The sequence below is a fragment of the Acomys russatus genome, chromosome 11 (assembly GCF_903995435.1).
Source record: "Acomys russatus chromosome 11, mAcoRus1.1, whole genome shotgun sequence".
Taxonomy (NCBI): Eukaryota; Metazoa; Chordata; class Mammalia; order Rodentia; family Muridae; genus Acomys; species Acomys russatus.
Genome location: NC_067147.1, coordinates 34,458,748 through 34,478,054, shown reverse-complemented (window position 1 = coordinate 34,478,054; position 19,307 = coordinate 34,458,748). Strand labels below are relative to the sequence as shown.

The following is a 19,307-nucleotide window of genomic DNA, read 5'->3' as shown; positions in this document are numbered from 1 at the left end:
AAGATGACTTGTCTTGTTTCTAAAAACATAAAGTCTGTCTGGTGTGCCCCTCCCCAGCACAATGGTGCACTCACAACAACAAAACTGTATTCTTTGTGCTGTGATAACACTACGATTGCACACGTTTTACAGAAACGCCTCATGACTGATGACCTTTCCCAATTTCTTTTTTTATGGGCAAATGTAAGCCAAAGTGGGAAAAGGAAAGCTAAGAAATTCAATAGATGAGTAATTGGAACCTTTCCTTAGTGAATCAAGCATTGCTCTTCAGGGGAACTGATGTGTACAATATGCACACACACCACCTACATTATTTATTTTCAATTTGTTCTTTTCTCTTCTTTGCAGGTGTCCTGAGATGTGATAAAGGACGGCTCGGCTCCGTCTCCGGGCTGAGTCAAAGTGGGTCCCTGCTCTTGATCTTCCTTTGGCTCTGTCTGGAGGGAAACAAGACTCATGAGACACCAAAGAACGCAACATTTCCTCCCAAGGATGCTATGTGCAGGAGCATGCAATATTTTATGTATTTTTTTCAAACACTTAAAATCATCTGCTGCCTCTGGATGACATTTAATTTCCTTTTAGTTCAACAGAAGTTACTTGCTTTCCATGATGATACTAACTGCATTGTTACTTAACCATCTAAGTAAAATATACGTGAGAACAGGACCACAAGAGCGTCAGCAAACACAGGATTCCGTTTCCACCACGCTTTCACTCTAATCACTAACTCTGCTTAACACTTAGAGAAGCTTCTCACCCCTAGATAACTTCTAATGCAAATATTAAAGTCACATTTATAATTATTTTTGTATCAATAGAAAGTTAGCATTAATCATCAGTGTGATACAACCTTGTAAAATTTACTATCGCTCTATTGTGAAATTAAAAAATAATTCTTTGAAAAACCATATAAGCCATTTTTGTCACACTCATCCTCAACTCCTCCCCTTAACTCCTATTACTTTGTCACCATCTACCTAACCACCCCCCCCAACTCTTCATGTCCTCTTTTATTTGTTTTGTTTAATAAACAGTGACTTCAATTTGTGTTGCCCATATACTTCCGGGTGCGAGGCCATCCACTGATGTGTGGTCAACTTATCTGGAGCCATATCCATAAAGAAAACTGATTATTCCTTCCCCACAAGCTTCCAACATCTATAGCTCCTCAACTAGGGGTGAAGGTTCATGAACTGCCTCCTGCTCTGTGTTAGACTGTTGACTGGCTTGACCTTGTGCCAGTCTTATGCAGGTAACCACGGTTGCTGTGAGATAGTGAGTACACTGGTCCTCTCATGGCCAGAAGACACTGTTTTACTCCATTCCTCCCTAAGCTCCACCTCTTAACAATCTTTCTGACAATTCCTCCTTAACTTCTGCCTCCTTCTCCTCCTCCTCCTCCTCCTCCTCCTCCTCGATGGCCCCTTAACTTTGAGAGTAGGTGTAATATGTGATATGTGGCTAAATACTTACATCTATTCTATGCAGTTGGAGGAGTTGTTAGCTAATGCATTAAACACTACCCACTGCACAAAGAAATCTCTCTGATGAGGCGTGAGAGATGCAGTAATCTATGGTTAGAGAAATATGAACTTTGAGGACAGTGTGAAACTATTTCCTAACTGGGACAAAATAATAGGAGAAGGGTTGCCCCTGGGGACCGAGGGCTTCCCAATCATTAGTTCTGGGATATATTTGCAATATTCGGCACGTTTCATCCTCAGGAGAGGGCTTAAATCCAATCAGAAAGTGGTTGGTTCCTCTGTAACATTCATGCCACTTTTGCATGCATGAATATATCCTGCCACACTGATTGCTATTGTCTTTCAGGGGCTCACTGGGGGGTGAGATTGTTGGTGACTCCACCACCACCTCCACCCCGACAGAAGCCTGCATAGCAGTTCTATGAAAGCTAGGCAGCAAGGAAGAAACTTCATGGAGAGTACCAACTTGGTTTCTTTAATTCCTTCACTTTCAAACAAATAACCATTTCTTGTCAGAGTTATGGCTGAAATTTTATTACTTGATTTTTTTATATAGTTAAAATTTAAAAAGTTTGTATTGTAAGACTTATCAATTTACTTGTGTTTTGGTGACTAGACATTACATCTTGAAGAACCAACTATTTTTGTCCACAGAAAAATTGCTTTTTAAAATCTATGCGTGTTTCGTCTGATATATTTATCCTTTTGCTCCATAACTTGAATTTTTAAAAATAAAATACACTACATTACCATAGATTCAAATAACTACCGGAAGATTAAAACCTACAAAAGGAAAACACTCATATTATTTATTGTAATTGTTAAATTTTCAGATAAGGTCTCATGTGTTAACTTTTATTTACTTAGCATCTTACATCCACTTAAGACTGGTAAAGAGAAACTTAAGTGTCTTTCAATGAACAAATAGCCTGAGCTTTGGGACAGTGTCTATAGGAATTTGGTAAGTTGAGAAGGCTTCTTATGAAATGTTACTTAGGTACAAGATGCCAAGCATAATTATAATGCTATTAAGAAACGGGCCTGAGTAGGTATTCATGAGTCAGTTCGCCAGTTTCCTTCTCATGGAGAAATCTAATTAATAGCTGAGATTTTCCAAATCAAACACGAGCAATTTCATCATCATAAAAGAAAGGGAAGTGCCAAAGAAATGTGTTTGTCTTAATTTTGGCTCTAAGTGGAAACAACACATGTTCTCTGAAGTCAGTCATTACAACTAAACCCTCATCCAAGCTAGACTGTGAAAACCATTCTATTTACAGGGCCTAAAAATCTCCCTGTTTAAAATTTGTCTGGGGTTTTGTTCCTGACCAAAGAAACAAACAAAATTCAAAATTAAAATAATTTACAAAGCAACTCATTCTTCTTTAATAATATACATATAAAATATTTATTTCAGAGATACTTATAACATGTATATGTGAACAGATCCATAGACATGTATGCACAAGTACAGCTGTCTACTGCAAAGAAGTCAAATGTCATAAGTAAATGCTGTCAATTGCAGCCCAGGTGTGGCAGTGTTATAGTCTGAACTAGCTAGACTTAGGTGAATTAAACGCAATGTGAAAGAATGATTTCTGTCTATCAGTACAGCAATATCTCAGGAACACAGCCTTGAAAACAGAAGCAGCAGACAAATATCATAGGCACCGTGGCAAGATGTTTACATGGTCTCAAAACGAAACATATTTTTAATAAAACATAAGTGATGTAAAGTGGTATGCTACCACAATGCCACTAAGGTAGTGGTTGGGAAATGCCATCTCTAGCTGGTCCATTACATCCCTTATGAGGTGGTACTCTTGTCAAAGTCTACTGCTCAACACGGATGTGGATCTATGGTGGTCTAGAAAAATATTTTATACTACATATGTTTTAATTTTAGATTATTTTGCAACAAAGCCCACTAAGAAGTGGGTAACTACTTAGCAGTGCAATCTGACGTAACTCCCTAGAGTGGTAATGTGACTGTGCACACATTATTGGTAAAGCGAATACTACCTGTGACAGGCTTGGGCTGAGAAAGCTGGCATTTTTGTGGACACAGAGGAGTTACAGTAAGTCAGGAAGAAAGTGAAAGCCTGTAGATCACCTGGGGCCATTGAAGCTATCCCAGGACCTCCTGACTCCTCTACATCTGCAGTTCTCAACCTGGGGTTCAGCAATCCTTTTAAAGGGGTCACCTAAGACCTTAAACCACTGGTTTAAATATTAGCTAAGGCATAGCTTTAGTTGGCCTACACACACACACACACACACACACACACACACGCATACACAGGCACATGGGCACATGGGCACAAACAATATCGCCTCCTTCTTAATAAGAGGCCTCCTTTGGAGGTGCAAGATATCTTCTTTCCAGGAAGATGGAAGAGGAAGTAGATGGAAGTATACAGTAAGACTCTTCAAGTGCACATTTTACTTTTATTCACACCCTCCAAGCATAGAGCAGTGGTTCTCAACCTTCCTAATGCTGTGGCCCTTTAGTACAGTTTGTCATGTTGTGGTGAGCCTAATCCATAAAATTATTATTTTTTATTTATTCTTGTTACATCTCAATGGTTATCCCATCCCTTGTATCCTCCCATTCCTCCCCCCTCATTTTCCCATTATTCCCCTCCCCTATGACTGTTCCTGAGGGGGATTACCTCCCCCTATATATTCTCATAGGGTATCAAGTCTCTTCTTGGCTACCTGCTGCCCTTCCTCTGAGTGCCACCAGGTCTCCCCCTCCAGGGGACATGGTCAAATGTGAGGCACCAGAGTACGTGAGAAAGTCGTATCACACTCTCCACTCAACTGTGGAGAATATTCTGACCATTGGCTAGATCTGGGAAGGGGTTTAAAGTTTACCTCCTGTATTGTCCTTGGCTGGTGCCTTAGTTTGAGTGGGACCCCTGGGCCCAAATCTGCCTATCATATTGTTCTACTTGTAGATTTCTAGGACCCTCTGTATCCTTTTATTTTGCTATTCTCCCATGCGTCTCTCTCATTTAGAGTCCCAATAGGATGCCTTCCCCTCTGTCCCAGTTTCCTGGTAAGTGAAGGTTTTCGTGGGACATGCCCCTTGGGCTAGTATGCAGATATAAGTGAGTATATACCATTTGATTCTTTCTGCTTCTGGGTTAACTCACTCATTATGATCATTTCTAGCTCAATCCATTTATCCACAAATTTCGGGAATTTCTTGTTTTTAATAGCTGAGTAGTATTCCATAGTGTATATGTACCACAGTTTCTTTATCCACTCTTCTACTGAGGGACACTTAGGCTGTTTCCATGTTCTGGCTATTATGAATAAGGCTGCTATGAACATGGTTGAGCAAATTTTCTTGTTGTGTGCTGGAGCATCTTCTGGGTATATTCCAAGGAGTGGAATAGCTGGGTCTTGAGGAAGCCCTATTCCCATTTTTCTGAGCTAGCACCAGATAGATTTCCAAAGTGGCTGTACTAGTTTGCATTCCCACCAGCAATGAAGGAGTGTTCCTCTCTCCCCACATCCTCGCCAGCATGTGGTGTTGCTTGAGTTTTTGATCTTAGCCATTCGGATGGGTGTAAGATGGAATCTCAGAGTTGTTTTGATTTGCATTTCCCTGATGACTAAGGAGGTTGAGCATTTCTTTAAGTGTTTCTCAGCCATTTGATACTCCTCTGTTGAGAATTCTCTGTTTAGTTCCAAGCCCCATTTCTCAATTGGGTCATTCGGTTTGGTGGTGTTTAATTTCTTGAGTTCTTTATATATTTTGGATATTAGACCTTTGTCAGATGTAGGGTTGGTGAAGATTTTTTCCCAGTCTGTAGGCTGTCGCTTTGTTCTCTTGACAGTGTCTCCTGCCTTACAGAAGCTTCTCAGCCTCATGAGGTCCCATTTATTGATGGTTGACATTAAGGCCTGGGCCGTTGGTGTTCTATTCAGGAAGTTGTCTCCTGTGCCAATATGTTCCAGGCTCTTTCCCACTTTTTCCTCTAAGCGGCTTAGTGTCTCTGGTTTTATGTTGAGGTCTTTAATCCACTTGGATTTGAGTTTTGTGCAAGGTGACAAATATGGGTCCAGTTGCATTTTTTTACACATAGACCTCCAGTTAGACCAGCACCATTTGTTGAAGATGTTATACTTTTTCCATTGAATGGATTTGGCTTCTTTGTCAAAAATCAAGTGACCATATGTGTGTGGATTCATATCTGGGTCTTCGATTCGATTCCACGGATCAACCAGCCTGTTGCTGTGCCAGTACCATGCTGTTTTAATTACTATTGCTTTATAGTACAGTTTGAGATCAGGTATGGAGATTCCTCCAGAGCACCTTTTATTGTACAAGATTGTTTTAGCTATTCTGGGTTTTTTGTTTTTCCATATGAAGTTCAGAATTGAACTTTCAATGTCTTTAAAAAATTGTGTAGGTATTTTGATAGGGATTGCATTAAATCTGTAGATTGCTTTTGGTAGGATGGCCATTTTTACTATGTTAATTCTCCCGATCCATGAGCAAGGAAGATCATGCCATCTTCTCAGGTCATCTTCAATCTCTTTCTTCAGAGTTTTGAAATTTTTTTCATACAAGTCCTTCACTTGCTTAGTTAGGGTAACTCCTAGATATTTTATATTGCTTGTGGCTAATGTGAAGGGTGTGGTTTTCCTAATTTCTTCCTCTGCAAGCTTGTCATTTGTGTATAGGAAGGCTACAGACTTTTTTGAGTTAATTTTGTATCCAGCCAATTTGCTGACGGTGTTTATCAGCTTTAGAAGTTCTCTGGTGGAATTTTGAGGGTCACTTATCTACACTATCATATCATCTGCAAATAGGGATAATTTGACTTCCTCCTTTCCCATTTGGATACCCTTGATCTCCTTTTGTTGTCTTATTGCTCTGGCTAGAGCTTCGAGTACTATATTGAAGAAATATGGAGAGAGTGGGCAGCCTTGCCTTGTTCCCGATTTTAGAGGAATTTCCTTGAGTATCTCACCATTTACTTTGATTTTGGCTATTGGCTTGCTGTATATAGCCTTTATTATGTTGAAGAAAGTGCCTTGTATCCCCGATCTCTCTAAAACTGTAAACATGAATGGGTGTTGAATTTTATCAAATGCTTTCTCTGCATCCAAGGAGATGATCATGTGGTTTTTTATTTTCAGTTTGTTTATATGGTGGATTACATTGATGGATTTCTGTATATTAAACCATCCCTGCATGCCTGGAATGAAGCCTACTTGGTCATGGTGAATGATATCTTTGATGTGTTCCTGTATTCGTTTTGCAAGTATTTTATTTAGTATTTTTGCATCTATGTTCATAAGAGAAATTGGTCTGAAATTCTCTTTCTTTGTTGAATCTTTGTGAGGTTTAGGTATCAATGAGACTATGGCCTCATAGAATGAATTTGGTAATTTTCCATCCATTTCTATCTTTTGGAGTAGCTTGAAGAGTATCGGTATTAGCTCACCCTTGAAGGTCTGGTAGAATTCTGCACTGAAACCATCTGGCCCTGGGCTTTTTTTGGTTGGGAGACTATCGATGATTGCTTCTATTTCTGTAGGGGAAATGGGACTATTTAGCTTGTTTATCTGTTCTTCATTCAACTTTGGCAAGTGAAATTGTTCAAGAAAATCGTCCATTTCCCTTAGATTTTCAAATTTTGTGGCATATATGCCTTCAAAGTAGGATCTTATGATTCTTTGAATTTCTTCAGTGTCTGTTGTTATGTCTCCCTTTTCATTTCTGATTTTGTTGATTTCAATACTGTCTCTCTGCCTTTTAGTTGGTTTGGCTAACAGTCTGTCTATCTTGTTGATTTTCTCAAAGAACCAGCTTTTGGTTTTGTTGATTCTTTGGACTGTTTTCTTAGTTTCTGATTTGTTAATTTCAGCCCTGAGTTTGATTATTTCCAGGCGTCTACTCCTCTTGGGTGTTTCTGCTTCTTTTTTTTCTAGGGCTTCCAGTTGTGTTGTTAAGATGCTTATGTGTGATGTTTCCAATTTCTTTTTAAAGGCACTTAGTGCTATGAATTTTCCTCTTAGCACTGCTTTCATTGTATCCCACAAATTTGGGTATGTTGTTTCTTCATTTTCATTGAATTTCAGAAACTCCTTGATTTCTTTCTTTATTTCTTCCCTGACCCAGGTGTCATTTAGCAGAGAGTTGTTTAGTTTCCACGTACATGTAGGCTTTTTGTTATTTCTGTTGTTGTTGAATTGCAGCCTAAGAGCATGGTGATCTGATAGGATACAAGGTATTATTTCAATCCTCTTGTATCTATTGAGGCTTGCTTTGTGACCTACGATGTGATCAATTTTGGAGAAGGTTCTATGGGGTGCAGAGAAGAAGGTGTATTCTTTCTTGTTTGGGTGAAAGGTTCTATAGATATCTGTTAGATCCACTTGACCCATGGCATTGGTTAATGATGTTATTTCTCGGCTTAGTTTCTGTTTCAATGACTTATCCTTCAGTGAGAGTGGGGTGTTGAAGTCTCCCACTATTATTGTGTGGGGATTGATGTGTGGTTTAAGCTTTTTTAGGAGATCTTTTACAAATGTGGGTGCCCTTGTATTGGGAGCATAGATGTTCAGAATTGTGATGTCATCTTGGTTGACTTTACCTTTGATGAGTATGAAGTGTCCTTCCTCATCCCTTTTGATTAATTTTGGTTGAAAGTCTATTTTGTTCGATACTAAAATGGCTACGCCTGCTTGCTTCTTGTGACCATTTGCTTGGAATATTTTTTTCCAACCTTTTACCCTGAGGTAATGCCTTTCATTATGGGTGAGATGTGTTTCTTGGATGCAGAAGAATGTTGGATCTTGTTTATGTACCCATTCAGTTAGTCTGTGTCTTTTTATTGGAGAATTGAGGCCATTGATGTTGAGAGATATTAATGACCAGTGACTGTTAAGAGTCTTAATTTTGATGTTGTTTCCAGTCGAGCGTTTGTGTAGTTGTGTTTTTGCCATGGGATAGTTATCTATTTCCTGGGTAGTTTTGGTTGTAGCTTGACACTTTGCGATGGAGTTTTCCTTCTAGTACCTTCTGTAAAGCTGGATTTGTGGATAGGTATTGTTTGAATTTGTTTTTGTCATGGAATATTTTGTTTTCTCCATCAATGGTTATTGATAATTTTGCTGGGTAAAGTAGTCTGGCCTGGCATCTGTGGTCTCTTAGGGTTTGAAGGATCTCTGTCCAGGCCCTTCTGGCTTTTATGGTCTCTGCTGAGAAGGCTGGTGTAATTCTGATAGGTTTACCATTAAATGTTATTTGGCCCTTTTCCCTTGCAGCTTTTAATATTTTTTCTTTGTTCTGCATGTTTTGTGTTTTGATTATTATGTGGCGGGCAGTTTTTCTTTTCTGGTCAATTCTATTTGGTGTTCTGTAGGCCTCTTGTATGTTTATAGGCATTTCTTTCTTTAGATTGGGGAAATTTTCTTCTATGATTTTGTTGAGAATAGTTTCTGGGCCCTGGAGTCTGATGTCTTCTCTTTCTTCAATGCCTATTATCCTCAGATTTCTTCTTTTCATGGTGTCCTTAATTTCTTGGATGTTTTGTGTCAGGAGTTTTCCAGATTTGGCATTTTCTTTCATGGTTGATTCAATATCTGTGATTGTATCTTCTAGCCCTGAGATTCGTTCTTCCATCTCTTGGATTCTGTTAGAAAAGCTCACCTCTGTGTTGCTTGCCTTCTTCTCTGAGGTCTCACATTCTCGTTTTTCTTCTGTCTGTGTGTTTATCATTGAATCCATTTTCATTTTCAGATCTTGAACTGATTTTTGATTTCTTTCATCTGATTTTTTGTATATTCCTGAGTTTCTTCCATTGCCTCTTTATAGGTCTTCAGAGCTTGAACCGTTTTATTTATTTCTTTCATCTGGTTGTTTGCATTTTCCTGCAATTTTTCCAGTTCCACTCTATGTGCTTCTTTTATGTCTCTCACCTGTTTGTCTGCGTCTTCCTGCATTTGATTATGAAGTTTATTTGTTTCCTCCATTATCATCCTCATTACTAAGGATTTGAGGTCATTTTCTTGTATTTCCGTTGTATTTGAGTTCTCTGGGTTGTTTTCTTGGGGATAGCTGGAAACTGGAGATGCCATGTTGTTTTGGGTTTTTTTTTTTTTTGCGTATGCTTTTTCATTGTCCTTTAGACATCTTGCCGTCTTTGTTTTTATTGGGTAGCTTCCAGAGTTGGATGGAGGGTGTCTGACGATAGATTCACTTGTTTTCTCACGATTTCCCTAGGCTGCGAGCTCAAAGCTTCACTGGTGTGGATGTTAGGAGGTTAGCCCTGTTGTTCTGGTCTCTCACAGCCAGTGATCTTCAGCACCCCTGTGCTGTGGATCCTGCAATTGTTCTGGGTCTCTGAATGAGCGTTGGGTCAGGCCAAGGTATCCACAGCCTTCTGTGTTCCCTGCCAAGTCCAGCCAGGAACACTGGGCCCGAACCACGGGCTGAACTCATCTAGATTCTCAGGGCCTGAACCGTCTGCCAAGCTCAGCTAGGGATTCTGGGCCCAAAATGCACACAGGGTCCAGCCAGAATTTTTGGGCTGGGACTACGCACCAAGCTCCGCTAGGGTCTTTTGGCCCAAAGTGCGTGCTGTGGTCAGTTATTGACTCAGGGCCCGAACTGACCCCCAATCTCAGCCAGGAATTCTGGATTCAAACTGCACACTGTGTCCAACCAGAATCTTAGAGCTGGTAGAACCGAGCGCTCTGTCCAGCCTGCGCCACAGCAGGAGAACTGCGGCTGCTCTGAGTTAGCGCCAGTGGTGGAACCAAGTGCTCCGCCCAGACTGTGTCACTGCAGGGGAGCTGCCGCTGAGCTGAGGTGGTGCCTAGGATGGAACTGAGCACACCACCAAGCCTGCACCACAGCAGGAGAACTGCGGTTGCTCTGAGTTAGCACCAATGGTGGAACCAAGTGCTCCACCCAGACTGTGTCACTGCAGGGGAGCTGCCGCTGAGCTGAGGTGGCGCCTAGGGTGGAACTGAGTGCTCAGCCAAGCCTGTGCCACAGCAGGAGAACTGCGGCTGCTCTGAGTTAGCGCCTGTGTTGGAACCAAGTGCTCTGCCCAGACTGTGTCACCGCAGGGGAGCTGCCGCTGAGCTGAGGTGCTACCTAGTGTGGAGCTGCGGGCTCAAGTAAGCCTGCGCCACAGCAGGGGAGCTGTGGCCGAAGCTGAGTTAGTGCCTCGGGTAGAATTGCTTGCTGGGCTGGGCCAATACCCGGGACTCTGGGGCCGAACTGACTGCCGAGTCTAGTCTGGGTCCGAAGGCTCCACGCGACCCAAATCCTGCTCCGAGTCCCCTCTCCCACAGCAACTCCCACCAGCCACCACACCAATCACCTCCACCGGAAGGCTTGAGCTGCAAACCTCAGCCACCGCTGCTGGTGCCGCTGGTGTTGCTGCCTCTGCCGCAGCTGCTCCAATCAGAGAAAATCCACGCTCCTCCTGTGTGCAGGGGCATGCAGGTCCTCCGCACCCTGGTCCCTCCAAACCGTGGAGCACTCCCGCTGCCGTGATGTTTGGACCTCGGTGTTCCTGGCTCAGAAATCTGTGCAAATCCCTGAATTGTTCACTGGAGCTTCCAAACACGGTCCACACTGCTCGCCGCCATCTTGGATCCCCATAAAATTATTTTTGTTGCTACTTCATAACTGTAATCTTGCTACTATAATGTAATGTAAATATCTGGTGTCCAAATGAGATAAGTAAAATACAACAGGAAAGCCATGTACTACCATCTTCCTGTATACAGGGAAGGTCTTTAAAAATTAACAAACAATATATAAATTAGTCGAAAACTATGCCATACTCATTCAGGTTTGTGACAAAGGTGGTCCTACCTCAGGGAATCTATATATGTTAGCATGTACACTTAAATACAGAAGTGAACTGATCATTCCACTAAGTATGGTTATGGAACCCAATAAACATCCCTTTTAAAAAAGCCTTGACAATCAACAATGTGGCAATTACCTCCAACTTGGTAGGATATCTACTCGTTGTCGAGAGCAGAGTCATTTATAATATGGTTTTTATAATTTACTAAAGGCAAAAATAAGAAAATATTGAAATGGAAATATAAAAGTTATTATGGACAAAATCACAAAACCATAAAAATTCCAGGTAAAGAATGTTGGTTCCTTAAATATGCAACTCCCGTCTCTTTCTGTGATTGTTCACTATGAGCTGGGTTGTTGTGGTATGGGTACAGATGTAGTTCCTAGAATATTAAAATAATGCAGCTCTACCAAAGCTATAAATATCAGTGGTGTGAAACAGGAAATGGATTCTCTAATCTAGTTCACAGACATAGCTACACATTTTGATGATTTTTTTCCTTGTACTTCCCCCCCCTCTGACGTCACATAAAATAATCAACATGGGAACAATCACTCACAGTTTATGAGAAAAACATGTCACACCAGCAAACCTGATAAAAAGCACGAGACTGAATCCATTTGATATAAATTTACATATTATTTCTTTATGTCTGCAATGCTGAATGAACATCTAGTCAGCCAGTAATCCTGCTTTTGTGAAGGGATGGAAAGACTGTGACTACAGCTGGATAGACAGCTCAGTGGTTATGGAAAGAAGGCTCAGTATTTAAGGGCTTGCTGCTCTTGCAGAGGACTTGAGTTCAGTTCCAGCATTCAGAGAGGCCACTCATAACCCTGAGTAAGTCCAGCTCTGAGGCTTCTAAACATCTGCTCTGGCTCCTGAAGACACCACACACACACATGGGCATATATAGAGACACATATACCACACATAAATAAAAAGTTAGTCTTTTTCTTAAGGCATGGAAAGAAATCCCGTGAAAGCTGGCAAAGCCATGGTACCTGCTAAGCCTCTCTGCCTAGATGAGTCAAAGGACTAGCAAACAGAGGAGTGCACAGTCAACATTGTGCTTGTCCACAGTCCTCATCCCTTAGCCCTCAGTCTAAACTGAGCTCAGTGAAAGAGCATCGTCTTGACAAGGGCCACATTTCCTTTGTAGAGCATCCTGCATTCAATGCCCACTCCTCATGAGGGTATTATGAGTTTGCCATAGAAGATTCTGTGCTTCACCAAATAAATAGATAGATGATAGGTAGCTGATAGATGATAGATAGATAGGAGATAGATGATAGGTAGATAGATGATAGATAGATAGATAGATGATAGATGAAAGATAGATTGATAGCTAGCTAACTAGATGATAGAGATAGATAGGTAGATAGATAGATAGATAGATAGACAGACAGATAGATAATAGATAGATAAACATATAAAAAATAAAAGACTCCTAAGGATACTGTTTCAGCTGGTGGTGAAGAAATGTGGAATCAGTAAATAATCTTGAAATTTCATTGCCTATAACCTGGTCCTCCACCCAGACTTCCAAGATGTCTTCTCATTAAAGTCCCTGCAGTCCCCACCCACAAGCTCTTTACCAGATCTTAGCCCATGTTCTTTGTGGAGAGACACAGACAACTAGTGTTGTCAGTGAGGATGTGGGGGATCTGGGCTATGGTGTAGAGAATATGCCCCAGAAAAGGGTACTATCACAGAGACAACCAGGAGGGAAAACAAGGAATGCTGGAGGGTCTTGACAAAGGGACTAGTTTACTCTGTGAACTTCTGATTAAAGTGCTTGAGGAAAAACAAATTGTTATCTTCCACATTTTTAAGGTTATAATCTTGAGCTATTTCTGCTATCTGCTATCTGAAATACATCATTAATTAATAATTCCTAGAGTGTTACATGAGGTGTGAATTTTATGATTCTTCATATATGAAACTTTAACATTCTTGCAAATTTTGTTACTCTGATAATGTCACAAAAGGTATCTGGAAATTTCAAAACAACAATAAATCATACTGCATTTGGCCAGCTTTTTCCTATCATTATGTGCCTGGCAATTCTAAACAAAAAAGTATTTGTTAGTTTATATTGAAGCAATGGCCGTCATTGCTAATGGATTTTAATAATGTGCATAAACTTGAAAGCATCAGGTGTGTTACAAATTACATGCTGGGAGAGAATATTTTTCTCTATCAGATGACAGAAGCTTCAGAATATGTGAAAAACTCTAAAAACTGAAGATGAAGAAAGGCAATCCAATTGGAAAAAATAAGCAAGAGACATGCGCCATTTACGCAAGCCTTGGGGATGCGAGTCTGGAAACCACAGGGAGACATCGACACACATCCGCTGTCCAGAAGTGGAGAAGAGGAGACAGAATCAAAATGGGGAACCGCATCTTTGCTACACTTCCAATGAAATGGAATGTCTAGAGGATGGCTTGGCTGTTTCTAAGCATCATTTTAATTTAATTTTGCCACTGTTGTTTATGTGTGCGAGTTATTGTTCATGTGTATGCCCATTTCTTTGTCACCACCCTTTCCCACCCTACACATTCCCTTCTTCCCAAATAGTTTCCCTCCTATGATGTTTATTTGGGGGTGGAGGGCCTATGCGGGAAGTCATAGCTGCCATTCACAGTTGCATTGCAGCCATGCTGTATCTATAAGAAAAACAGTTTTGTTGGACCTGTCCCCATCTGTCATCTTTTACAAATAAACCTTCAGCAACACTTCCATATAAACCAGCAATTGCATCACTGGACACTTACCCTAGAGAAATAAAGACATCTATCTGTGGCACTTTCCCAAAACTGGAAATAATTGCAATGTCCCTCATTTAGGGACACACTGGTACAGCTACGTCAAGGAGCACAGTCTTGGAATAAAAAAGAGCAAACTGTTGAATCAGACAGTAATATGGGTGGATCTCCAGGGTACAAAGTCCCTAAAAGTAACCGGAGGAGGCTACCGTTTGTAAAACTTTTCTAAGGCAGGAGGCAGACCATGTAGTGGAAGTCAGAGGTGATGGAGATTAGATGATTTGTCTATTAAAGGGCAACAAGAGGGGATGAACACAGAGAATGAAGCAGAATCCTAATCTCCAGTGTGGCTCTGCTTGCTTGAGAGGGGAAAAGAACAAGAGCTCAGGGCCGGGAGTCCAGCCCCTGGTAAGGTATCTGACTTTGGGAGATCCTGAGTTCTAGCATCAACACACTCCCCAAAAGTCAACCTTCTGAAACACCCCCCCCCCACAAAAAGTTTGTTGTTGTTGTACCATTATGTGTTTTAAATTATGTAGCTTTGCTGCAAATGCCTCTAACCCTAGCATTCAGGAAGGAGAGGCAGGAGGACTAGGAGCTTTGGGCCAGCCTGGACCTCATTGAGACTCTTTTGCAAAAGAACCATTGAATTTTTGGGGTTGGGGTTTGTTTGAATATTATAGCATCCAGCTATGGCAGCTCACCCTTATCTGTTATTCCAGCCCTTGGAAGAGGCAAGAGATTTGCTTTGGGTTTGAGACCATCAAGTAGGACTGGGCAGTCATGTAAAACTCTGAATAAAAAAAAAAAAAGGAAAAAGGGAGGTCTTTGTGCCATTAGTTACACAAATTAACACTTTTGATGAGAGGGAATAGAGTGGCACACATGCTTGACCCTGCTGTCCAGTTCTTGGCAGTACAGAGTCGATTACATAAGTGGTGGCCACTAGGAGAATGGGGCAAGGCAGGCAAAGACCTCACTGTACTGCCTGTAACTCTTCCTGGGAGCTTATACTTACTTCACAATGAGCCTTCTCTTCTAACTGTGTCCAAAGTTAGTCTGCCTTATGAGCGTTGTTTTGTGAGACCTTTTTAATTACTCTCAGCATTGAGAACTTAAGTAATACAAAAGCCTGGAACTAGTGCTGGCTTGGCCTGCAAGTTTGTGGTAGTTTGAAAGTTCTTTCCCAGAGCGTGTCACTCTCAGCTGTTATAAAATAGTCAAAATTAATTGGTCTCTTTAGATAAACAATTCTGAGTTTACAAATGAACTTCACTTTCTCACGCCATAAAACATAACCGAAAATGTGTGTATCATTATATCTATGACTCATGTGCCTTGTGTGACACATAGATGCACATAGTTTATTATCATATATCTAATATTTAAAAAAAGAGACTGGTTCACAGGTTCATTAACTTTCTTCACACGAATGAACAACAAATGAAGAGGAAACTCGCTGTGAAGCTGTGTGTGGTACCAGGCATATGAATTTCTGAGGATTCTTCTCAATCTGACAAGACCTTCGCTTGACAAATATCCAGTCACCATTTCCCTCTATCTAGAGAGAATCTTCAAGAAGCCATACATATAGCTCAATTATATACTTTGGACCCATGTTTTATACAGACTCCATAATTATTTTTGATTTACTTATTTCTATTTTTGGTGAATATTTTAGTATATATGTAGACATAATTAACAAATAAAAACTGTTCATTCTGATTGGTTCTGGTTTTGAATACATGATAGGATATGCAGAACGCATTGGTCTTGTTCTCCTCTAGGCCCAGGCTCATCCTCCTGTAAATAGGCAGCTATACCACTTGCATGCCCTCCCCCACCCCATCCATCCTCTTCTGAGGGTAAGCAGCAATGCTCAGTTTTTAATATGCTTATGCATTTTCTCTTATTTGTTCTTTGTCATTAAAAATATAGAAGGAAATTTTTAAAAAATCCTTGTCAAAATCAACCTAAATCTGAAATACTGTGCTTTTCAAAAATTAGAATTACATTGTTAAAAGTACATAATGGGACATATGAGATTTGTGAGATAGTTTCTTATATTAGTGGGATTATGTTTCCTTTGCTTTCTGACATCAAAATAAAATATTTTTTGACTCCTTTCCCTCAAAATACAGTTTCTAAAGTAGAATGTGTGGCATCTGAACTTCTTCTTTATCAACAGCTATTTTATCTTTGAGGTATTTTATGACTTGGCCACTCCCCATCACTAACATTGCTTCTAAATACTTCCTCTACATCTGCGACAACTGTGAGTACTTGTACCTCATATCCCCATCAAATTGATGAGGCAGCAGGTCCTTCTATCATGGCCTTTGTACACACACACACACACACACACACACACACACACACACACACACACACACACACAAATCTATTTGGCCACCCTAAGCAAACAAAAGCCATGGCTAAGATTTCAACCTTTGAGGGAAAGTTATAAAACATAATCTAAATGTAGAATCAGAACTCTAAAACATATTAATAGCAAAGGCTTCTTTGAGGCAGATATCTCTCCATTTCTGTGTGTTGTAAAGCCTGGACCAAAGTTTGGGTTTGACTGAGAGTGTCCTCTTTACCTCTACTAAACTGATTATCTTGGAATATTTCAAATACCAACTGAAAATCAGAAGAAGTTGGGAAGAAGCAGAGGAACCTCACAGAAGATGGGGGCTGGACTGGTAGAGCTTAGAACTGCTTGCTCCAGCCAGTTTAACACACAGGTGTAGAGAAGGGACTTACTAACTGAAGCAGAGGACTCTGTAATCAGGCTCTATCCACTTAGAGGATTTTCTGGGTTTAATTGTTCTCTGAGAAGAATTTATCTGACTGGAGGAAGTTCAAAGGAGTTGCTATACAAGAACTGAGTGAAACACGGAAATAGAATGGCCTTAGAATTCAATGGCTAGACCCAAGCTTCCCTTTGAGTAGAGGCATACCGCGGAGTTAGAGGAACTCAGGAGAATTCTGAGAGATTATTACAAGAGACGGCCCTTTTCCTCGAGAAAGGGAAGCAAAAGAGTTTTCCATAGTTTTTAAGTACAGTGTGAAGGCAGGAAATAACTGAAATAAGATAAGCTAATACTCTGAGCCATAATTTAATTTTAAATAATTACCCATTATGATAAATTCTTGGCATGAAGAAAAGTGTAGTTTAAACAGCCACCAAAGAAATGCATTTCTTTTGTACAACCTAAATATGCTTAATTGCAAAGTGACTTTGAAGGGCTACTCATTTCACCGACTCTTAGAGTATGTTTTTATCCTTCCATTTTTAAATGGTGTTAATTACAGAACAAGGAAAAGGGTGCCATAATGTATTGTTATCAACCCAGATTTTTCACTTGGCTTAAAAATATTCATAATATAGTCCAGATTGACCTTAGATGCAAAATCCTTCTACCACAAGCTCCCCCTTAAAGACATGTACTAGCATATGTAGTCTCAAAATACAGAAAGTCTTAATATTAAAAGGCAATGAAGTTGGAAGTTATTAATTAATATAGGAGCAGAACTATCAGCTATTTGGAGACTTTAGAAATCCTATATTCCGATCCTTGCAAATTAAGATGCTTAAGTTACGAAATATAAACAAAATACCCAGAAGTTAACAGAGAAGTAACTGGAACAGTTTGGCTTTTTGTTGTTCTTGTTGTTTTCTTTCAAAGAATTATTTATTCACGTATTCACTTTACACCTGCATACCCTTTCCCCTATTGTCCATTCACCTTCTCCTTAGAGAAGGGGAGGGTCTCCCATGAGTACAGACACACCCTAGCACAGTAAGTGGCAGAACTAGGCACATCCACTCCCACTGAGACCATACAATGGAACCCAGCTGTTATTAGCAATATTGTTATTGTTGAGAAACTGTGTCATGATGAAGTCCAATTCGGGTTTGAATTCACAGTCTTCCTGTTTCACCTTCTTGATTTCTAAGGTTACAGGGAATGGCCTAGCAGGGTCGGCCTAGCACATTTTCTATTTCTACAAAATTTGTGCTTCTTAATAATGTAAGTCAAGAAAAGGCTACCCTCTAACTAGACAGGGCTGTTAGTGGAGGGAGGGGAACACTAAACACCCACAAAAACTTCCACTACAAATTTACTCTGCCTAGAAGATGTGCAGAGATAAAGATAGAGCAGAGATTGAAGGAATGTCCAACCAATGCTTGACCCAACCCAAGACCCACCCCATGGGAGAGAGCCAACGCTGGCACTGTTAATGATTCTGTGCTGTGCTTGCAGACAAGAACCCATCAGAGCTGTCCTCTGAAAGGCTCTGCCCAGCAGCACTTCAAAACTGATGGTGGGACTCACAGCCAAACACTGGGATGCATAGGGAGCCTTGTGAAAAAGTGGGGGGAAAGTTAGAAGAACCTGGAAGTGATAGGAACTCCACAAGAAGACTAACAGAGTCAAGTAACCAGGGTCAAGAGGAGCTTGCTGAGACTGAAGCACCAACCAAGAACCATGAGTCTCAGCATCTGTTTCAATCCCCCACTGGGTGGAATCTTTCAGAGGACTTCTTATGATAGGCGTCTGTTCTGTGGCTTCACTTCAACCACTTCCGGTGCCTATTCTACTTGCCCTTCTGAATGAGAATTACACACTCTCCTTGAGGTCCTCTTTGCTATTTAGTTTCTTTAGGTCTGTGGACTGTATACAGTCATCCTGTATTAAATGTCTAATATCCACTTATAAGTCACTATATACCTTGTGTGTCTTTCTGGCTCTAAGGTTGCCTTACCCAGGATGATCTTTTCTAAGTCCATTCATTTGCCTGCAAATTTCAATTTTCCTTTGTTTTTAGTATCTGAGTAGTATTCCATTGTGTAAATGTATCAATATTTCTTTATCTATTCTTTGGTTGAGGGACATCTAGGTTGTTTACAGGTTTTGTCTATTATCAATAAAGCTTCTATGAACATATTTGAGCAAATGTCCTTGTTGTATGGTGGATAATCTTTGAGGGATATGGCAGGAGTGGAGTAGCTGGGTCTTGAGGTAGAGATATTCCCAATTTTCTGAGAAAGCACCAGATCGCTTTCCAAAGTGTTTGCACAAGTTTGTACTCCTACTACCAATGGAGGAGTGTTCGCCGTTCTCCACATCCTCACCATAATATGTTGTCACTTGAGTTTTTTTATCTTATCTATTCTTTTTTTAAAA

The 19,307-nt window shown here is 40.5% G+C and overlaps 1 protein-coding gene across 1 annotated transcript in view; it reads right to left on the bottom strand.

Annotated features, from left to right (window-relative positions):
* Positions 1-19,307, bottom strand: part of Kcnh8 (potassium voltage-gated channel subfamily H member 8) — a 385,997-nt gene that overhangs the window by 183,805 nt on the left and 182,885 nt on the right. The window contains exon 4 of the mRNA XM_051153057.1: positions 310-437. Coding sequence (XP_051009014.1) covers positions 310-437 — 128 coding nt within the window. The remainder of the gene's footprint in view (positions 1-309; positions 438-19,307) is intronic.